The following is a 21,337-nucleotide window of genomic DNA, read 5'->3' as shown; positions in this document are numbered from 1 at the left end:
TGAGTCAAAACATATAGTGATAAAGATATTTTTAGTTGTGTACAAAAGTAACAAAAAAATTTTTCCCCCTTGCTAACTAAGGCTCTTTGAGGACAAACCAAACTGCAAAAGTGCCCATAAGCACTTTTATGATAATGTACAGCATGTGGCTTATCTTTCCGTTCATAAAGAATGTGATGGGGCTTCCCTGGTGGCACAGTGGTTGAGAGTCCGCCTGCCGATGCAGGGGACGTGGGTTCGTGCCCCGGTCTGGGAAGATCCCACATGCCGCAGAGCGGCTGGGCCCGTGAGCCATGGCCGCTGAGCCTGTGCGTCCGGAGCCTGTGCTCCGCAACGGGAGAGGCCACAGCAGTGAGAGGTCCGCGTACTGCAAAAAAAAAAGAATGTGATGGAGTAAGCTTTGCAAGGAAATGTCTACGTTCCCTAGATTATAATCTAAATGGCTTAAAAGTCATCATCTCATAAATTTTATCATGCTTTATCTGAAGATACCAACTAACCCTATTTTTTCCCCACTGATCCTATCTTGAATCTGGTCTATTTTTCCCTACTTTCCTAAAAGGAAATGTTTCCATCCCTAAGCATTACATAATTTGAACAGTATTTATAAGTAATAAAAAGCAAAAATTAAACTCTACATATTAAACCAATACCACAAAAAATGAGTTTTATCACCAAAAAATGAGGTTCCTTACCTTTAACTTGCTCTATTACCTTTGGTCTCTGTGGTCTGGACTTAGGAGATGGAGAATTAAATCTGAGATATGGTCCTTTTTTAAGAGTGCTGCGATGACCCTGATAAACTGGTTTTCCATAGATTTGTAACATATAATCCTTGTCTTGTACCACTGTGGTTGCTTTCAAAAACCCCTAAGTATACAAAGTTATTCAACTCACCAGCAAAATAGTCATCAAACACTTATCTCCTTTTTCTAAAAACCCCTTTTGCCAACTTAAGTACTATACTAAGAATGATCAGGTCAGGAAAGTCCTCTATGTTGAATGGCTCTTAAATTCTGGAGATAGTTCTCAAACTACAGTTATAAAGTTTTCCAAAGCATGAAAATTAAATACAAAAATCTTCCACCCAAAAAACATGAAGGTTCTTACACTACTAAGCATACTTTCAGCACCAAAAAGTAAGTTTAAACACATTTTACATATGAAAGTAATAACTGTCAAATACAGTAAAATAACATAAACCAAGTCTTTAAATAATTTCCTACATTCCTGATCTCACCTTCAATCATAACTAAATGCCACAGAAAGGTAGCATTTATTGAGCATCTTCTAAGTACTAAGTACTGAATTAATCAGATGCTTTATGAATCTGCCCAACAATCCATGTTTGGCATTAACAAAGTTACAGCTTAGTTAGAACAGCCAAAAAATTCCCTCTAGGATCTAGTACCATGCCTCGCAATCACCAGGCACTAAACAGACATTTGTTAAACTGAAAAATAAACAAACTAAAATTTATACACACACACACACACACACACACACACACACAAAAAACATACAAAGATGAAATACAACTTTGAATACCATGAACTAGAGGATCTAATTTTTCGACTAGATGATCTCTAGGTATACCTGCTGTAACTGAAATACTGTCATTATAAGTGTGAGATGTCAGAAGGAAGGAACTGTATACTTTGTGCAGTGATTTCTACATGATGGATAGCCAAAACTGTAAATATCAATAGTTTAAAGATGGTTTACATTTGTATAGTCATTCATATTTTTAAAACATTTTCATAGTCATTTCCTTATTTATGTCTTTAAAAAATGATCAATTATAATGCAATTTACATTACATCTGGATTTACATCACAAAACCAGATTAGGATCTTACCTCTTTTCTCTCTTTCTGTAAGCTTGAAGCAGGCATGCTCCTTGTAGGTGGATTTCTAATTTGCTCCTCTTTTTGTTTTTGAGAATGTTTTCTTGGAATTACAGAGTTGTTTACCGTTTTGTCTTTTGTGTTGGTTTTAATATCTTTACTCATGTTCTGAACTCTCTTGGTCCTTTGGTTCTTCTGATCAAATCTCTTTTGTTCATAATCTTTTCTTGCCAGTTCATCCTTAACATAACCAAAATTAAAATTACTTAAAATCTATCCAAGTAGTAATGCTTTCACATCAAAAGTACTAGAATTCATTTTCTGCTGCTATAGAAATATAATTTAGCAGTTTTAAAGGCTTTATAAGTAAATGATATTGGTTTACATATGAATAAAAATTCTTTTTAGAATAAACAAAAAATTAAAAAGACTGGTGTTTTATGGAGCAGAGGGAATGAGAAATAGTAGATGATGTTCAGGGATAAGAGGGCAACTTTTCATTATAAAGCTTTTTACACTTCTTGATGTTTAAAACATATGAATACAGTAACTGTTCCAAAAATTAAATTAAAAATTAAGTTTCCAAAAAGTAAACAATTTTGTAATAATATGCTGAGATTTATTTATAAATTAAAGTTACTTGTAGGTTTAAACAAGCATATTTTGCATGAAATCCACAGTTATAGAGTGACATATATTGCTAGTCATCTGCAGAACCAGATATGAACTCCAAGTCTTCTGACGCTTAGCTCACTTTTTTTCTGGCGCATTACATAGCAGTTAATATAAATTCTTTATAACCACATTAAAGTCATATATTCTTAAAACAACAGTGTTTAAAAGTGTATATTAGGGAATCCCCTGGCAGTCCAGTGGTTCAGACTCTGTGCTTTCACTGCTGAGGGCCCAGGTTCGATCCCACAAGCTACATAGTGAGGCCAAAAAACCCCCCAAAAACAAAAAACAAGAAAGAAACAAAAATAAATCCCCCAAACCAAAAAAACTAACACTTCATCTTCTACCACTGTGAGTACATAGATACACACATCTTACAGTCAGGAAAAAACACTTTGCATACCAAGGTAAAAATGAGTTACCCTGTCTAGTTTTGCTTCTTCAAATACATAGAATTTTAAGAATTTCCTTTAAATTACTGACCCCTTGATAAAAACAACTGTCGTGGATTTTTGCAATGCTAATGTCTGAAGATACACCATGAGCTTTGTGGAGGTGAGAAAGTGGCAGTTTTTCCAGCTGGAACTGACTTCTCTAAACTTAGTAACCTTAAAAATCTTGTGGAGTATTTTCCTTTTAAGTAACTTTGATGTTTTTACTTTGGTAAGCCAATGCTTCTAAATCTGCTGTCTTTTTTTTTAAAGGATCCTTTTTTTGTAAGTATACTTCTTTCTTTTCTAAATGCTTTTGCTAAATTTTCTTTCAAATCACTCATATTTTAGTTATTATCCACAATTTTCCAGTTAACAGCCATAATATAATTTATGAGACAAAGCACATGTTAAGTAAAATGAAACTTATTACTAAGTAAGTATAAAGGGTGACAGAGTGAAATTAAGAATTATCAGTGGACTTAAAAGTAATATTTTGAGAATATGTATGATACTTGTAAATTGTAATAAATGTTATCTCCTAAGAATTAATTAATTCTTTTTTTTTCCAATACCTACTTGAATTTCTGCAGAAATAGTTTTAATCCAGTTATCTACTGCCTTTCTGATCCGAATCTTCTCTGACACCTCTCTACAAAACAGAAAAAAGAATTTTCTTAAATTAACATTAAAGGTCCTAAGAATAGATCTCTTACCTAGTTTTGAATCTATTGTGTAGCCCAATATCCTTCATCTGAAAATGAAAAACCAATGTTATTAGTTTCATCAAATGTTTGAAAAGCACATGTAGATCCCAGAAGAAATGTTCCAAGGAGAGAAAAAAACAGGGAAAATTAACATCTGTGAAAAATAATAGCAACATGTACATACCCAAATTCCAACTTTATAATAAGTCCACATGTCAAAGGCAATGAAGAACATTTTCTAAACATTAAAACACACTAAAACAAAATGAAGCACTTAGAAAAAAAATTACGAGAGCCTGTAAACTGGCAGTTTCATAAAAAAACCTTGGGATGCCAACATCCTGTCCTACCTGTTGGTAGATAGAGCATTGATAAATGAATACATGGCAGCTCCATCCTTTGCACGAATAATAGCTTCCAGGTTTTCTTCAAGTACTTTTTTATTGTTTTGTACTCCTCTCAAAATCTTCTCAGCATCTTTCAATATGGATCTCGTATTGGTTATTTGAAGCTTAATGGAATTCTGTGGAAGATCAGCAACCCCTGACACAATCTGAGATTCTTTTGGCTTAAAAGATAAAAAGGCAAGAATGTTAATATGTAAAACTCATATTAATATTTTAATCCAAATAAGAGCTATTACTATAGTTTGGGACATATACTATGCCAATATAGTCTAAGGAATCAATTTGTCAAATTGAAGAGCTATAAAAGAATACTTGGCAACTAAAGTTTCTTTCCATTTAGAAGCACTAATGTGAATGTTCAGTGAAATGGGGCTGGGAAGCCCACAGCAGTTTGGTGGCCAACAAAAGCTCTATCTGGTGAAGAAAGCTAAAACAAAATAAGAGCAAGTTGGCTCTAGGTAGGCAGAGCAGACAATGTGAACTGGATAAATGAGGGCCATTCACAGTTCCCTTCCGCCTTCCTTCCTCTCCAACAGAAGCTGGAGAGCTACAGGTTGCCATGTGGCTCAGTCTTAGCCAAGGAGCAGTAAGTAGAAATCACTTGATGAGGGCTTTTGGAAAAGTTTTGTAAGGGGAACAGGCTGGGCTGACATGTCTTTCCATGCTTTGTCTTCACCATTCCTCTTGCTTTCTGTCTTAATAACTTTATTTCTTCGTAATTTTTACCTTTACTAATCATTAATTTTAGTATCTTGCTCCCACCTTACCTGGAGTATGCCATTTGTTTCGTTCCTCTTTTGGCCAAGATCATGAAGAATATCATCAGACTTCTGCACGGTCACTTTAGCTGTTCCTAGTTCTTCATAGGAAGGAAATTTCTGAGTAGATAGAGGGTCAATGCTGTAAAAGATTTAAAATTAAAGTTTTCTAAATTGTCATAAATTTAGTAAACAGTTGATTATATAAATCTTTGATACATCCTTAGTTATATGAATTCTAAATGAGTCTTATTAAAATTGTACAACAGAATTAATCAGTTATGTGATTAAACATACGAAACACCAAAAATTACAAGAAACAAGATTACTCTGGCCAGACTGGTTTAGGAATAGTAGAAAAAGAGCAGGAAAAAGCTAATGTGCAAAAGCACTTCTGGAATGGTGGAGTAAGAATCTCTAAAAATCTACTCCTGTTAAGAGTAAAGAGAACACTAGCAAAAATGGTCAAATCAGCTTTTGCAGAACACTGGAAATTAAACAAAAGCTTGCAACAACCCAAGGAATATTTAAGTAAGAAAATGGCTGACAAGAACAGCAAGCTCTATGGCATTTTTAACTTGCCCTATTCCCAGAGCCCTTTCCCCAACTCTGTGGTAGCTTTGAAAATCAACAGACTCGGGAATTCCCTGGTGGTCCAGTGGGTAAGACTCCATGTTCCCAATGCAGGGGGCCCGGGTTCGATCCCACATGTATGCCACAGCTAAGAAGTCTGCATGCTGCAACTAAGAAGCCTGCATGCAGTAACTAAAAAGGCCGCAAGAAAGATCCCACGTGCCACAACTAAGACCCAGCAAAGCCAAAATAAATAAATAAATAAAACACTTTTTAAAAAAAGAAAACCAACAGCCTCATAACCACTAAAAAGTCAGAACAAGTTTGGAGCCCCTCAAAAAGTCCCTTCTCAGGGTTTCTCCTTAGACCTGATTCAGACTTATCTCAGTGAGAAATCCCATCCCCAGGTCACTCTTCGAAAACAGTGCCAATTGTTCAACATCTTAGCTGCCTGAGGGGGTCATGCCAGTTGAGGCAAACAAGAGGGTAAACAATAAACCAAAAATTTGGGGAATGAGATGTCCATGGTGGAGTTCTGAAAAGCTCCAACACATTACTGGGGATCTAGAAGGTCATGTGCATGTACAGGGCTATGTGCATGCAAAAGAATGACCTAAAAAGGGCCTAATCTTTCACATCTGACTGACCGTGGGCTCTGTGCGAGTAGGAAGTTAAGGTTAAGACAGACTTATAAACTGCTGGAGCACTGAAGGTAAGCCCCAACATGTAGATACATACACATACACACACACACACACACACACACACACACACACACACACACAGCCCCTTGCAAAGACAGGGAGACTTATTCATTCAAAGCAGATAAGGAAATCTCCTTCCAATCATTAGCAGACTTAGCTAACCAAATAGAGACTTGCTACACATGATAAAGAATTAAAATTATAGAATTAGTCCAGGAAAATCACTTAACAAACAGCAACAACATGAACAACAACAACAACAATCAGCAATACCAACAAACGCTGGACGGCGGGGGGGAGTTGCTGGAAGAATCTGATTTCCAGAACTGGCACATTAAAATGTCTAATTTTCAACAAAAATGTTGTGAGACACAAAGAAACAGGAAAGTATAACTCAGACACAGGAAAAAGCATAGTCAGTAGAAACTGTCCTTGAGGAACCCCAAATATTGGACTTACTAGAAAAAGAACATAAATGAGCTACTACAATTAAAAGAAAGTATAAGAATGAAGTCTCAGGAACTCCCTGGTGGTCCACTGGTTAGGACTCAGCGCTTTCACTGCCGAGGGCCTGGGTTCAACCCCTGCTCAGGGAACTAAGATCCTGCAAGCTGCACGACACAGCCAAAAAGAAACCTAAAAGAATGAAGTCTCACCAAAGAATATCAATAAAGATAAAAACTATTTTTTAAAAAATAGAAATTCTGAGAGTTGAAAAATACAATAACTGAAATGTAACATTCACTAAACGGGATAACAGCATATTCAAATTGGCAAAAGAAAGAATCAGCAAATTTCAAGATAGATTAATTGAAATTATCCAGTTTGAGGAACAGAAGAAAAAAAAGAATGAAAAAAATTAAAAGTCTCAGAGACCTGTGGAACATCATCAAGCATACAACATAGCCCTAGGAGAGAAAAAAAAGGTCATGTGCACTATTTAACTGTGTAAAGAAATAATGGCCCAAAACTTCCCCAATTTAATGAATATTGATCCACTCATCCAAGAAGATCAACAAAATCTAAGGAGGATAAACTCAAAGAGATCCACACTTAGCTACATCATAGTCAAATTGTCAAAAGCCTAAAAAGAGTCCCTCAAAGTGAAATAAAAGGACACCACAAACTAACTCAAATCCATGTGAATAAACAAAGAGTACTGGTAAAAGTTAACTACACAGGTAAATATAAAAGACAGTATTAAATTATTTTTGTTTATAACTCTTTTCTTCTATCGGATTTAAAAGACAACTGCATAAAGCAATAATTATCAAGCTGCATAGACATGCAAGAAGACATAATTTGTATGACAATAATAGCAGAAAGAAAGAGGGAGGGAATCAATCTATATCAGAGCAAAGTTTTTGAATCCTATAGAAATTAAATTGGTATTAATCCTAACTAGATCATTTTAAATTAAGATGTTAATTGTAATTCCTAGGGCAACCACTGAGAAAATAACTCAAAAAATATAGTAAAAGAAGCAACAAGGGAATGAAAATCTTATACTAGAATATATCTATTTAATTAAAAAAAAGACATTATGGAGGAATAGTGGAATAAAAAAAGACCTAAGATATAAAAAAACATATAACAACATGACAGACATAAATCTTACTTTATCAGTAATTACATTAAATGTAATGGACTAAAATTGTAATGTCTTCTTATGAGATTATGCAAAATGTGACACGTTTAGTTTTTATTATTGTAGTTTTCATGACATTCAAAAAAAATTATAGTGGCTTAGATTTACTTGACTTTTTAAAAACTCTTTATAATGTAAAGTTTCAAACATACACAAAAGTAGAAAGAATAATATAATGACCTCTATATACCTTTATTCAACTACAAAAATGACTAATTTATGGCTATTCTCATTTCATTTATACTTCCAACCCAGTTTTCCCCACCCTGCAATGGATTTTTTAAAATTAATTTATTTTATTTTTATTTTTTTATTTTTGGCTGTGTTGGGTTTTCGTTGCGGTATGCGGGCTTTCTCTAGTTGCGGTGAGCAGGGGCTACTCTTCGTTGCAGTGGACCGGCTTCTCATTGTGGTGGCTTCTCTTGTTGCAGAGCACGAGCTCTAGGTGTTCAGGCTTCAGTAGTTGTGACTTGCAGGTTCTAGAGCGCAGACTCAGTAGTTGTGTTGCATGGGCTTAGTTGCTCCACGGCATGTGGAACCTTCCCGGACCAGGGCTCGAACCCATGTCCCCTGTGTTGGCAGGTGGATTCTTAACCACTGTGCCACCAGGGAAGCCCCTGCAATGGATTGTTATTGAAGCAAATCCCAGATATCATTTCATCAGAAATGAATAGTAAATAATCCACAGTTTGAGAAAATTAGATGTATTCATAATTATATTACAGAAAAGAGGAAAGATCTATTAGCAGAAGAAAATAGTAACTAAATCTAAGACAATTTTTAAAAGCAATGTTTTAAATTCACTAAAATTTCTAAAGAAATTTTAAAAATATAAACAAAGCTCTTTTCAATGTAGCTTTTAGTCCAATCTCTTGTTTTTACCTGTTTCTCCTCTCAGGATTCCATCCTATTTTTGATCTAGTTAGTAAGTTTTTGTCTGAAGATTCACTTATTCTTGTCAAAGAATCATAGTTATTCAAAATTTGTTCCAAGAGTCCTACATTTTCTACAATAGAAGAGATACAGTATCATTTTTCAAGTACTAATTCATTTCTCTTTTATATACTATCTGACATATATTTGTACTAAATTAGTTTCATGTGGTGATGACCTACTCAATTTACAATGTAGACTATACATACATTCATCAATAAAACTAAATATTTATAACTCAAGGAAACTATACCGGTAAAATTTTAGGCCTGAATTTATTTCCATCACAGAAAAAAGGAATTTGAATGAGAAGTAACATCATCACAAAGCCCAGTAAACTGTAACTATTTTTTTTTTTTTTTTTTGCGGTACGCAGGCCTCTCACTGCTGGGGCCCCTCCCGCTGCAGAGCACAGACTCCGGACGCGCAGGCTCAGCGGCCATGACCCACGGGCCCAGCCCCTCTGCGGCATGTGGGATCCTCCCGGACCGGGGCACGAACCCGTGTCCCCTGCATCGGCAGGTGGACTCTCAACCACTGCGCCACCAGGGAAGCCCTGTAACTATTTTTATAAACAGTAAAAGGGAGATTTAACTATTTCTTCACAACAACTATTGGTTGAATCTTCTTTTTAGCCTCATCTTTAATGAGACTACATAACAAACTTTTTTTTTGGTGAGGTTAGTTTATTAATTAAAGATTTTATTATCTTTTAAATTCCTTAAGATTCTTTAAATGTGTCCAAGACAAGACTGGAATGCATTTAAATGACTCCAAAAATGAAAGCTTATATTTAACATTTTTACTTACTTTTACTAGAAAGGCTATATTTTAAGTGTCTATAACAAATTATTATTTCCTGTCACTTATAAAGGTTATTAGCACTTTTTCCAATTGAACACAATAATAAATGTTAAATTTCTCTGAGTTTTAGTATTTAAATTCACACTTAAAAACAATATAAGTAAACATGATAATCAACCTTACCTTCTATAAAGCATTATTTTTTATTAATAACAAATTTTTTTCATTAAAGGTTTAAGTAATAACATGTTGAAGATAGTCAGAATAATTATAAAGGTATATCTCCAACTCCTTCTACAAAGAATCTAAAGAAGCTTGATTTGCCCAGAAAGTATCATTTAAATACAAATATTAAAAATAGAGATCCTACTTCAGTTACTACAAGGCACATTAGAGAATTATAAATCATGAGTGTGGAAATCTGTTCCTAATTTGAGATGGGTCTAATAAAAGTAGTGGGTGCTAATTATAATTGCTTTATTACCTGTATGACGTGACATCTCCATATTTTCTTTTTTATCCATAGGATTTTCCCTCTTTGATATTTTATCATCCTTTGAAACAGGTACAGGAGCAAATCTGCGAGGTGCTGGTGTCTCCAAAGGAGATTTCTGTTTATCAAAATTGGTATCTTCAACCTCTATTGAAGGTGCTTCAATAGAAAATAAAGAAAATAATAAATTTAACTTACTTTTTAAAAACGTTTAAATTGTAATATTACTCTTCCCCATATTTTAAAAATAAAACAAAAATTATATAGGATACTCAAATTATTAACAAATATATAGAAATAAGTTCATCCTCACTAGAATCAGAAGAATACAAACTATAAACACTTTATACTTATACCTAATAAATAAGAAAAAAATATGACAATATTCAGTGCTATTCAAGTTGTGGTGAAAAATGGCATAGCCAGATACTGCTCATGGCAATGAAAACTGGTAAGACCATCTGGTGCTAAGTATAGCAAGTCTTAAAATTTTTATGTACTTTGTTCTAGAGAGATCCCACTTTAAAGTACAAGATACATTAGACAACGATAAACGGTGAGCGTGGAAACCTGACTTCCGGCTGTAGCCCTGACACTTTCACTCTCAAGCCAGGTGACCTTGAGCAGGCAGTCATAACCTTTCTGGGCTTCATCTTCCTCCCTTTACAACTTAAAAACTGACTCACATCACTTCACAAAAGTTTTGTAAGACCCACTCATTTGGGGGAAACGTAAAGCACCTTGCAAGTATAAGGAACCTTTAACATGTCTGTGATCCAACAATGTTCTAACAAATAAAATGTCGGGAATATTGTACTACATGGATCTGTATATCATTAAAGGGATAGGCCCTTGATTTTCATTAGTTCATTATTCAAATATCAATAATTTGGAGATACATTTATTGATATAGTTTAAATTCCAAAGGATTAACACAAATAAGCTATGTATTCCTTTGTTTTTATAAAGAGATTTTTAAAATTCCATTAAAATAGACTTGCATTACTAACTCTTTGAAAATATTTAGAAATAGTTTCTAATTGTACTCAGATGGTTTCTCCCCTGACAGAATCAAGAAAACAGTAAATATCCAGTTTGTCAGAAAATTGGTGAATTGATGACAAGCATTTTTGATGCTAGGTAAGTAAAATTTTTCTAAATTTATATAGAAGTGCTTCTGACAATTTATGAAAGTTATTAATTAAAACCATTAAGTAGAACATGATCCATAACCTGACTGAACAAGTTTCAAAATAATCTAAAACTTACCTGACCTAAAAAAAAACAAAACCTAATTTTATAAAACAAAGAGTCTCTCACAACCTTGTAAGTAAGTTTTCACCTTATATACTGCAAAGAACATTCATAGCTGGCATTTTTTATTCATAGAAAACTACATATTTTTACCTTGTTTGGAAGCAAAGGTGTTATGTGAAGATAGATTACTGCTACCAAAATTCAAATGGTCTGGTTTTACAGAATACTTTTCCACTGCTCTAGAAGGGGGCACAGTAACAGGCTGAAAACTACTAGTCTTGAGTGCAGCACTAATGAAGTGAGTCTAGAAAACATAAAATTACTTTGTTAATTTCAAATATCATTTGAAAGAGTTAGAGGACAAAATACCTTGAATTTATTAGAAGACTTGAAAACAATCTATTAGATTTAATAAACAATGAAAAGACATACATTACATGCAACTATCTACTGCAACAGCAACGCCACTGGAAGCATATAATAGCACTTGGGTTAAGTCTGGCTCTGCAGTGTGGCCCTGATCATTTAATTTATTCTAAACCTCAGTTTCTTCCTTTTCACCTCAGAGATGGCTCAAGAGACACTGAAGCAGGGTAGGAGAGGACCAGGAAGAAGGGACCCTAGCCCTAGACCTCTACTTAAACCAGAGAATTTAAAACCAAAACATCTCATCTTTTATATCCTGGATGGTAAGATTTTATTTTAATTAAAGGTTTAATAACCATTGACAGAAAGCACTCAAATAAAATAGTAGCCGCACATAGCAGCAGCAATTTATGCATTTACGTATAAATGGAAACTATAGTGACAACACAGTTTTAACACTATTAAGACATCTGAAATGTGTAAGTAGCTTAACTAATAAAACTGATTTTAAAAGAGTTTTATGCTAGGCAAAGAAAAACCGAAAAGATTTATAGTTTTACAGAATTCTTAAAAGTGTGTTGAGATCACTCTTCAAAAAGAATTTCATTTCATTAAGCCTTAACTGAACTACTAAAATACTCACTGAAAGTTCAATTTTCTCTGTAGTTATAGGCTTTATAAATAAGATGTCTGAATTAGCAAAGATTCCATTCTTCCAAAATCAGAAAGTTAATAAATTATGCGTTTATTTATGGAAGGATAAATGAATGGCAGGCACCTAGAAGTACCTTAAAAAAACTCAATGTGCTTTTCAAATGTGTCATCTCATTCTATCCTGAACCAAAAATATTTTCTAGGTAAAGAAATCAAGGCTCAGAGAAGCAAAGTTACCTGTAGACTGGGGACCAGCACTCTGATAGGCCCACCCCTAGCCTCTCCAGATGACATGCTGCACACTCAATTTTAGCAATGTATGGAGTACTTACTAAAACTTTATTTTATATGCCCATAATCTTTCCAATAAAAATAATATCTTAATCCCATGAAAATTTCAAGACAAGCTCTATTAGGAAGTCTTGAAAATAATAGGACATTAGTGTTCACTCTGTGATCTTATATTGAGCTATGATAAGCTTATTTTTATATATTCTTCTCAATGTTATATTTTAATTTTATTTTTAAAAGTTTTTAAACTGCATACTAAGTAGGGAAAAAAAGTAAATTAAAACCAATGCAGGGCTTCCTTGGTGGCATAGTGGTTAAGAATCCGCCTGCAAATGCAGGGGACACGGGTTTGAGCCCTGGTCTGGGAAGATCCCACATGCCATGGAGCAACTAAGCCCATGCGCCACAACTACTGAGTCTGAGCTCTACAGCCCGCGTGCCACAACTACTGAGCCCACCTGCCACAACTACTGAAGCCCGCGTGCCTAGAGCCTGTGCTCCGCAACAAGAGAAGCCACTGCAATGAGAAGCCCGTGTACCGCAACGGAGAGTAGCCCCAGCTCGCCTCAACTAGAGAAAGCCCGCGCCCAGCAACGAAAACCCAACACAGCCAAAAATAAATAAATAAAATAAATAAATTTATTTAAAAAAAAAACCAATGCATTTACGATGCTGGTCATTCACTCATTCAAAAAGAAAGTATACTGAGTACATGAGTGCTGGGTAGTATCCCAGGACTTAGAAATTCCAAAATAAATAAGAAACTATACTATCAGCTCTCTGTGAAGATAATTCTTCTTTTTATAATAGCCCAGTGCCTCATATTCAAAAGGCATAAGAATGTTCATTCTTTTTAATTAAGTAAATGTAGAAGCAAATAAGTATACTAGGTGGTTCTCATCCAAGGGTGTGCAACAGAATCATTAGAGAGCTTTCAAGGATTCCCAGACCCCATCTGAGACCTGCTGTCTCAGACCTTCTGAGAGGTACAAGCACGTGTATATTTATAAAGCTCTCCAAGTGAGTCTGATGCACATTCCCAGGCTAAGAGCCACTGATGTAAACAAAAAACTGCAACGCAATAAATGCCCTTTAAAAACGCCGTCAACAGAAATACCACAAAAGAAGGAAAAGCCAACTATAAGGAGAGGTCTCACAGAGCTAGACGTCTGAACTAGAACATGCAGAGTTACCCCATAGAGGAAAAGAATTCTGAACAAAAGCAAATCATTATTTAAGAACTAAAACTGTTACAATCTCCTGAGCTATTGCAATAATCAATGAATATTAGCTTAGAGATCCACGTGATAAAAGGTCATGGAATGTGTAATCCCTTTATTACCTGAATATCTATTTGTTGTTGCTGCAGTTTTTCAAGATGCCTAATGTACTGCTCCATAAACACATTCATTTGCTTTCCATGATCACGGCAGTGTAGTTTCTCATGTTTATTCTGAATGGTTGTCTGCTGCTCTGTAACGCGTTGTAGCTGTTTATCAGTCTCCTGTAACTTATTGAGTAATTCTGTAACAGTATTGACCTTTGATTCCAACTCACTCTGCACCTAAAACAGTAAAAATATCCAAAGATATCAAAAATATTCTCAATTACTAGAAAGATTATATAAAGTGATTGGTATTGAGAAATTATCAAACCAGAGCTTTTGCCCTCTAAATTTCTGATGATTTTATGCCTTTATTTTTAGAATCACAGAAATAAAAGGCAGAAGATAGTTATCCTTAAGTACATCTTTTCTCTCATAAAAAATGACAAATTTGTCACATACAATTTTTATTTAAGTGGAAATTAAATACTTAATGGAAATTAAAAATACTTAAATGGAAATTAAAAAGAAGGAAATAGCAAAACAAAGTAGCTTTCGATACTTCACTAATCTGAGGCTGAGTTAGGTCAGCAGTCTTGGCTCTCCCCCTATTGGCTCTAAGACCTTATTGCTGACTCTGACCTGTTTCTCATTTTTCCCATTTACAAACTGAGGGGTTTGGCATAGATGGTCTGTATGGTCCCTTCTAGCTCTAAAATAAGGATGACCAAACATCCCAGGTACCCAAGACTGAGGGGTTCCCAAGATGAGATTTTTCAGTGCTAGAACTAAGAAAGTCCAGGATTTTCTAGAACTAACACAGGGATGAGAGGTAAATCTCACAACTTCTGAGAAATAATTCACAACTACAGACAGCAATATCCCTAGCCAATGGCTGGACACAACAATTACAGAATCAGTTTCTAATAAACATTTTTACATTTTACAAAGTAGTAATGACTATCTGGGAAGAAACAGATATACTTTTATCAGTGGAGCTGCTGTTGCAATGGCGGCAGCAGTTGCTGCGGCCACAGTTGCAGCTGAATCAATTCCACTGGGTGAAGTTCTATTCTCCTGAATAATAGGGTCCTTTTCTGCGCTGGCATCTTCTAAAAGCTGTACCTTTACCTCCTTAAAGACAGGCATGCTCTGAGCTCTGTAAATAAAAAAGGAATAAAATCTATTCAGTAACCTCTACTGAACCATTAGAAGAAATACCTACAAGTGGTAATCTGCTGCAGGTGAGTTTTCTTGATTTTTTTAAGTTAAATCCCTATTTTTCACTATCAGCATCTTATCAGTCATTTGGTTAATGAAATCTATTAAGGCTCAGGTCACTACACACTACAGAAATAAAAAGGTAATTCCTTGAAGGCACTGATATTTCAGAAAATATGACTTATGCATGTGGAAAAGACATGGGCACAATTACAATGATTTATAGTCAAGAAGTACAAATTTAAAACATGCAGAAAAGGCTTTAAGAACTTAGGTTTCAAGTTTTGCTCCCAAAGTAAGACAACCCAAGAGGGATCGTTAAAACTGCTGAAAATAATTTTTTAAATTCTAACTCATTCAGATTTAATAAATGTCACCTAGTTTATTAAAATGGGCACAAAACACACTACTAAGCAGTCTGGATTAAAAATGAGTCCAGAAAATAGATACATATTCACAGTAAGGCATTTAACTAAACACCTAAAAAAAATTAAAAAAAAAAGACTGGTCAATTTTGTGCTGTATTTGGCCTAAAATAAATCAATGAAAGAAAACACTGACAAAACTGAAGACTCCCTAAGGTAAGTCTAAGTAAAATCAACAGGAATGAGCTCCATCTCCAGCTGCTGAATTTCCACCCTTTGATTTTTCTTTTTATTTTTTTGCAGTACGCGGGCCTCTCACTGTTGCAGCCTCTCCAGTTGCGGAGCACAGGCTCCGGACGCGCAGGCTCAGCGGCCATGGCTCATGGGCCCAGCCGCTCCGCGGCATGTGGGATCTTCACGGACCGGGGCACGAACCCGTGTCCCCCGCATCGGCAGGCAGACCCCCAACCACTGCGCCACCAGGGAAGAGCCCCATCCTTTGATTTTTGAAGAAGGCCACAGAGCTCTTAAACTTACTCCTCACTGATGTTGCCTCAGTTCTATTAAGAGCATCATCTTTCTCTCATTCTCAAAATTTTGAAGTTAACTTCTCTATCCTCGTTTACCTTCTCATGCCCAACTGAGTCATCAGGTTTTGTCAATTATTTCATCACAATTGCAGGACTAGTGTCATGGAATTATGGAGGTAAGGGGAACCCAGTAGCCCATCTTTCCTAATTTTCACATCAAGAAACTGAGGTCCATAGAGGTAACGGGATTTACTTGATCACGTCACAGAACTAGTAAGCAGCTGAGTTAGGACCAGTTCCCAGAGATCGTCCCATAACACCAAGCTTTCTCTCTCAAACAGCACTTCTCCCTTCAGACTTCTGCTCTAGTACAAACCATCATCTCTGGCCAACTTTTTCATTCTTCCCGTTTCTAATTGCTTAAAAACTTTCCACACACATTTTCCCACCATTCAAAAATCTAAAATCATTCCTTATAGGCAACTGAATAGGCTACTTTCCTGTTTGGCCTTCCACACACTCCATCCTCTGGCCCTGCCCTATACATACTGCACTTTTCCTCCCACAACCACCTCTTCCTGAGTCACACTGCTCTCACTGACTACGCCATGCCACTCCCACAGCTGACTCCATGCTTTTTCTCACTCTCTCAACCTTCTTCACCTAACTTACTCTATCCTTCTAAAGATACAACAAAAGCCTTACCTTTTTCGATAAGCCTGCTCTCATAACATTTCCTCTTGATCTTTCCATTCATTAATTACTTTTGCATTTACTTCCTATACCACACAACTGAGGCTTGACAGTCAGCCATCCTATGGTTTAAATGTCTGTACAGAACAGTTTAACAATGTATTGAATGTTTCCTCTCATAGCTCTAATCATGCATTCCTCCATATATCTACCAATTCTCTCCCCAGCCAAGCTCTAAGCAACCTGGGGTGGGGGGCCGGGGACTTCTTTTATACCAAACAGCAACTAAGAAAGAGCACACAGTAGGTGCTCAATATATATTTAGCTGACTGAGTGGTGTACTAAGAAAATGTAATTCAGATAATCTGTACCTTTTAGAATTTCTGTCTGAAGTCTGAATGTGATTTACCCTTTAAGATCTTTCATTCTACTTTAATACATTAAATTGACCAACAAGAAAAATAACATTATAAGGCTAGACATCAACTTCTTTATAGGCTTTAAAATTTTATTTTTTCCAATGATCAAATTAATAAATGCTCAATGCAGCAAATGAGCTTCTAAGTGTAAAGAACTAGAAAAAATGCACATAACTCTCCCATTCAGAAGAAACTGTTTCCTTCTAGTCTTTTTCTAGAACTTTCTTCTTTATTCCTAAATCCTCTGAATCTGGCATCTATCCCAATGCTACACTGAAACTGCTCTTACCAAGGCCATTAATACCTCGTCTTGCTCAATTCAATGGACACTTTTCAGTCCTTATCTTTCTTTACCTCTGAGCAGCTATCAAACTTAGAAACTCATTTCCCTTGGTTTTGTTAAGACCATACTCTCTTACACCTCTGGATAAACTTTCTGAGTAACATTTAGAAGCCACATTGCTTTCTTTGCACATCTCTTAAAGGTTTGGTTTTCTCAGAGCCCTACCCTATGCCATCTCTTTTCACTCTCACACTCCCACCAAGTCACTTCAATCACTTCCAGAGCTTAGACTACTATCTACATACAGATGACTTATGGATTTCTAGCTTAGACCCCTTTTGTAAATTTGACCTTTATATTCAATTTCCTATCAGACATTTTTCACCTGGATGTCTCATAGGTACCTCAAACCCCTGCTTACGTCTAAAATGAAATTTATTCCCCCAAGGCTTCCATTTCTTAATGAATACTACTACTGACTATGCATTTATACAAGCTAAAAATCTAGGATCCATCCTTAGCTCCTTCCTCACTCTCACATCTAAGCAGCAATTCCTGTCAATTCTATCTCCAGATCATCTTCCAAACCTGTGTGCTCCTCTACAGCCCAGCATGATTCCCACCCTCACACTCCACCACTCCCCAATGTACTCAGGACCAATCTAATTCATCTCTTTAAAAGATTCCTGAAAAATTCATAGTCAACTGGTTTCCTGGACTCCAGTCCAGTCCTCTTCCAATCCATTTTTTCATAACTACCTGAGTGAGCCTTTTAAGAAAAATATATCATACTTTAGAACTTTTAAATGATTTGCTGTTTCTCTTTAAGTCCAAACTTCTTTAAAGTAGTTTATAACCTCACCCCTTGCTTACCTCTCCAGCCACATGTAAGGACATTCTACCCTTGGTCTAGACACTCTGGACAGACTCTTCATTCCTCAAGGGCTCCAGCTGATTACCTTTTATCACAGCTCTACAGCATATTATAGTAGCAAGTAGGGCAGATTTACCATCATTCCATTTCTGTTTCTCCAAAATTAGCTATTCTCAACTGTGTGCATTCTACATGTATGTATTCTTAACAGTATGTGTATATATTCTCAGTTTGTGTGTCCTTCCAAGTAAATTTTAGAATCACTTTGCCAAATTCCATCCACCATTCTCAAAAAAAAAAAAAAATTCAAGTGACACTGACTACAGCAAAATCTCTCTTAACCCAGTATGAGAGTCATTTTATACTTCTGACTCAATTATTATTCTCTACATTGCAATGACCTTCTCAGAGGCCCTTTCTAGTTTTTTTGTTTTTTGCTTTTTAAAAAAAATTCTGTTCATCCATCCTGAAATGGGGAGAGATCTACTGTGAACAGATAAGAGGAGTAGTGTTCACAGTTACCTCTCACTGTCCACTTGTATATAAACAACTTATCCCTCTCAGATCTGAGAGTTCTGACTTGAAGGCAAGTTGATAAAGTCTCCATTACGGTTGCAAGCAGCCACTTCCACCTGGGGTCAGCTGGATGGAAATGGTAATCACTTTCTCTCCAAATGAGTCAGATGTAGTCTGCAATTTTTAGTTCAAGTATAGAATTTGGGAGACTGCACTACTCCCTCATGCCCTTACTTTTGCCTTTTCTTATATATTTACAAATCCCAGAATGCAATTTACCATCCAAATTCTCCTCCTAACCACCATATCACATATTGGGAACTGGAGGCTGATCAAATGTAAAAAGGAAAAGCACCATTAAGCAAAACAACCAGTTGTGAAACTCTAGCTGGCTCAGATCACACCCTTGTAGTTTGGAGGTAATATTTATTTCGTTAGTGTTTCCCAGAGTATAATATGTATACCATGGATAACTATAGGTGAAAAAGAATAAACTTTATTTTAATAGTTATATACTTATTTTCATTGTATTATTAGAAATAGCAACTTTCCACTTATAGAAGTAATCTAAAATTTCCTTTTTGAATAAAATGAGAGTTCAAAAGTAAGTAAACATTTTTCCTATTTTCTAAGGGGCGTCCCAGGCTGCTCTGGTTTAGGAGTAGAATACATTTAGCCTAAGAATATGTATCTCATTCCACCGCCACTAATGATAAAAAAAAAAAAATTCCTCCAGTGTTATATTCTTTCATGTTTAGCATGGTGCTGTTGTCAGGGTTGGTTCTGTATTTCACTGGCATTAAAGATAAAGTTGGGAGGAAGCATGTGAATAGAGTAGTAGCCACATTCCCCTTCACTCCATCCAGATGCTAAGCTTGTCCCTTTCTCAAATCTTAACCAGAAAAAGTCTAAATGTCCTTTGATAGTAAGTAGTAAGTATTATATATTTGGAACTACTTGACTACTGCTATAAGCAGTATAGTGAGGTGACTAAGAGAGGACTCTAAAGACAGACTACCTGGGTTTGAATCCCAGCCCAGTGAATACTTGCTAAATGACTTTGGGAAAATCAATCCTTCTCTACCTCAGTTTCCTTATCTATAAAATGGGGATTCTGTAAAATTGGGATAGTAATGGAATCTATTTCATTGGATTTTGAGAGAATTCAATGAGTTAATGCACATGAAGTGCTTAGAACAATACATCTTCAATAATAATAATAATAATTGTTAACAGCCACTGAGTATTTTACACATGCCCAGCACCATGAAAAATGCTTTATACATATTATCACATATATATATTTCACACTTTTAAAAAAAATACTTTTTCCTAGGTGCAAAGTATAAATAAAGCTGATTTTAGAGAACCATATAGAAACACAAGAAATGGCCCACCTATTTTCTGTAAATGAAACTTACTTTTGTTTTAAAACTGCTCTTAGAGCATCTTTCTGTCCCATAGTGTACTGAGAAATAAAGATGTCATTTGCTGCAAAATCAAAACACAAAAATATACTTTAGATTCCTGAAAATTTATTAAATTTTGATAAGCTACTCAAAGAAAAACTTTTTTAACTAAAAATAATGTTTGGGGATTCAGCAATATGATCTTTCAATTTAAAAAGGTAAGGAACAAATTAAATGACTGAGTAATAATAGTTATAACCCTAGACTGTAGAAAAAAAATTGTGTAAAAACACGTGGGGCCAAATAGAGACATTTGTTCAAACTCAACAATAAAACTGCTTAGATGAAAATAAAACCAACTACTTTTTAACTGTCATTAAATAAATTTTTTCAATGCATATTTTAATCTATCATCTTACCAAAGACTATACAAAACTAGAATTCAGCATGTATAAACAGGTATCAAATACCAAACCTATGCAATATGTTGGCAATAATAAAAGTAACCTTACCATTACAAACCTTTTTCTGGACTTTAGAGATTCCATTAGTAGCTTAATTTGGAAGGAAAAACTAATTAAAAATGAAAATAATAAGAAAAAACTATAAGGCTGTTTAGTGAATATCTAAAAAGAAAAATCAATGAATGTCTAAAAATCTAAAATTCTATCCTTACCAAGGAAATTCTTACATGTTACAACATAAATGAACCATGAAGACATGCTAAGTGAAATAAGTCAGTCACCAAAGGACAAAACTGTATGATTCCATATATATGAGGTATAGTGGAATTTATAGAGACAGAAAGTAGAATGGTGGGAGGGGGAATACAGTTAGTATTCAATGAGTACAGAGTTTCAGTTGGGGAAGATGAAAAGTTCTGGAGATGGACGGTGGTGATGGCTGCACAAGATGAATATACCTAATGCTACAGAACTGTACACTTAAAAATGGTAAAAATGGTAAATTTTATGTTATGTATGTTTTACCAAAAAAAATCAAATCTATCCTTTTACCTTTTTGTCTGTTGTTCTCTTCTGTTTTATCCAAAGGCAACACTTGCACTGCAACATCTTTAGAAAAATCCTTTAAGATATGAAAGGAAGAAATGAAAGGCTAAATAAACTTTATGATTTATTATTTATCAATTACCACT

General features: G+C 35.2%; 1 protein-coding gene across 9 annotated transcripts in view; it reads right to left on the bottom strand.

The window, feature by feature from the left end:
• Positions 1 to 21,337, bottom strand: part of KIAA0586 (KIAA0586 ortholog) — a 150,805-nt gene that overhangs the window by 110,792 nt on the left and 18,676 nt on the right. For all 9 annotated transcript variants that reach the window (XM_029237835.1, XM_029237831.1, XM_029237838.1 and 6 more), the window contains 12 exons: positions 21,198 to 21,267; positions 20,194 to 20,263; positions 14,856 to 15,030; positions 13,890 to 14,111; positions 11,387 to 11,540; positions 9,971 to 10,138; positions 8,632 to 8,755; positions 4,834 to 4,966; positions 4,010 to 4,227; positions 3,532 to 3,604; positions 1,859 to 2,086; positions 696 to 870 (listed from right to left, as the gene is read on the bottom strand). In XM_029237835.1, the coding sequence (XP_029093668.1) occupies positions 696 to 870; positions 1,859 to 2,086; positions 3,532 to 3,604; positions 4,010 to 4,227; positions 4,834 to 4,966; positions 8,632 to 8,755; positions 9,971 to 10,138; positions 11,387 to 11,540; positions 13,890 to 14,111; positions 14,856 to 15,030; positions 20,194 to 20,263; positions 21,198 to 21,267 (1,810 nt within the window). The remainder of the gene's footprint in view (positions 1 to 695; positions 871 to 1,858; positions 2,087 to 3,531; positions 3,605 to 4,009; positions 4,228 to 4,833; positions 4,967 to 8,631; positions 8,756 to 9,970; positions 10,139 to 11,386; positions 11,541 to 13,889; positions 14,112 to 14,855; positions 15,031 to 20,193; positions 20,264 to 21,197; positions 21,268 to 21,337) is intronic.

The sequence above is a fragment of the Monodon monoceros genome, unplaced genomic scaffold (assembly GCF_005190385.1).
Source record: "Monodon monoceros isolate NGI ecotype Baffin Bay Population unplaced genomic scaffold, NGI_Narwhal_1 Super_Scaffold_21, whole genome shotgun sequence".
NCBI lineage: Eukaryota > Metazoa > Chordata > Mammalia > Artiodactyla > Monodontidae > Monodon > Monodon monoceros.
The sequence above is the reverse complement of the archived record's forward strand: the minus strand, read 5'-3'. Positions and strand labels throughout refer to the sequence as shown.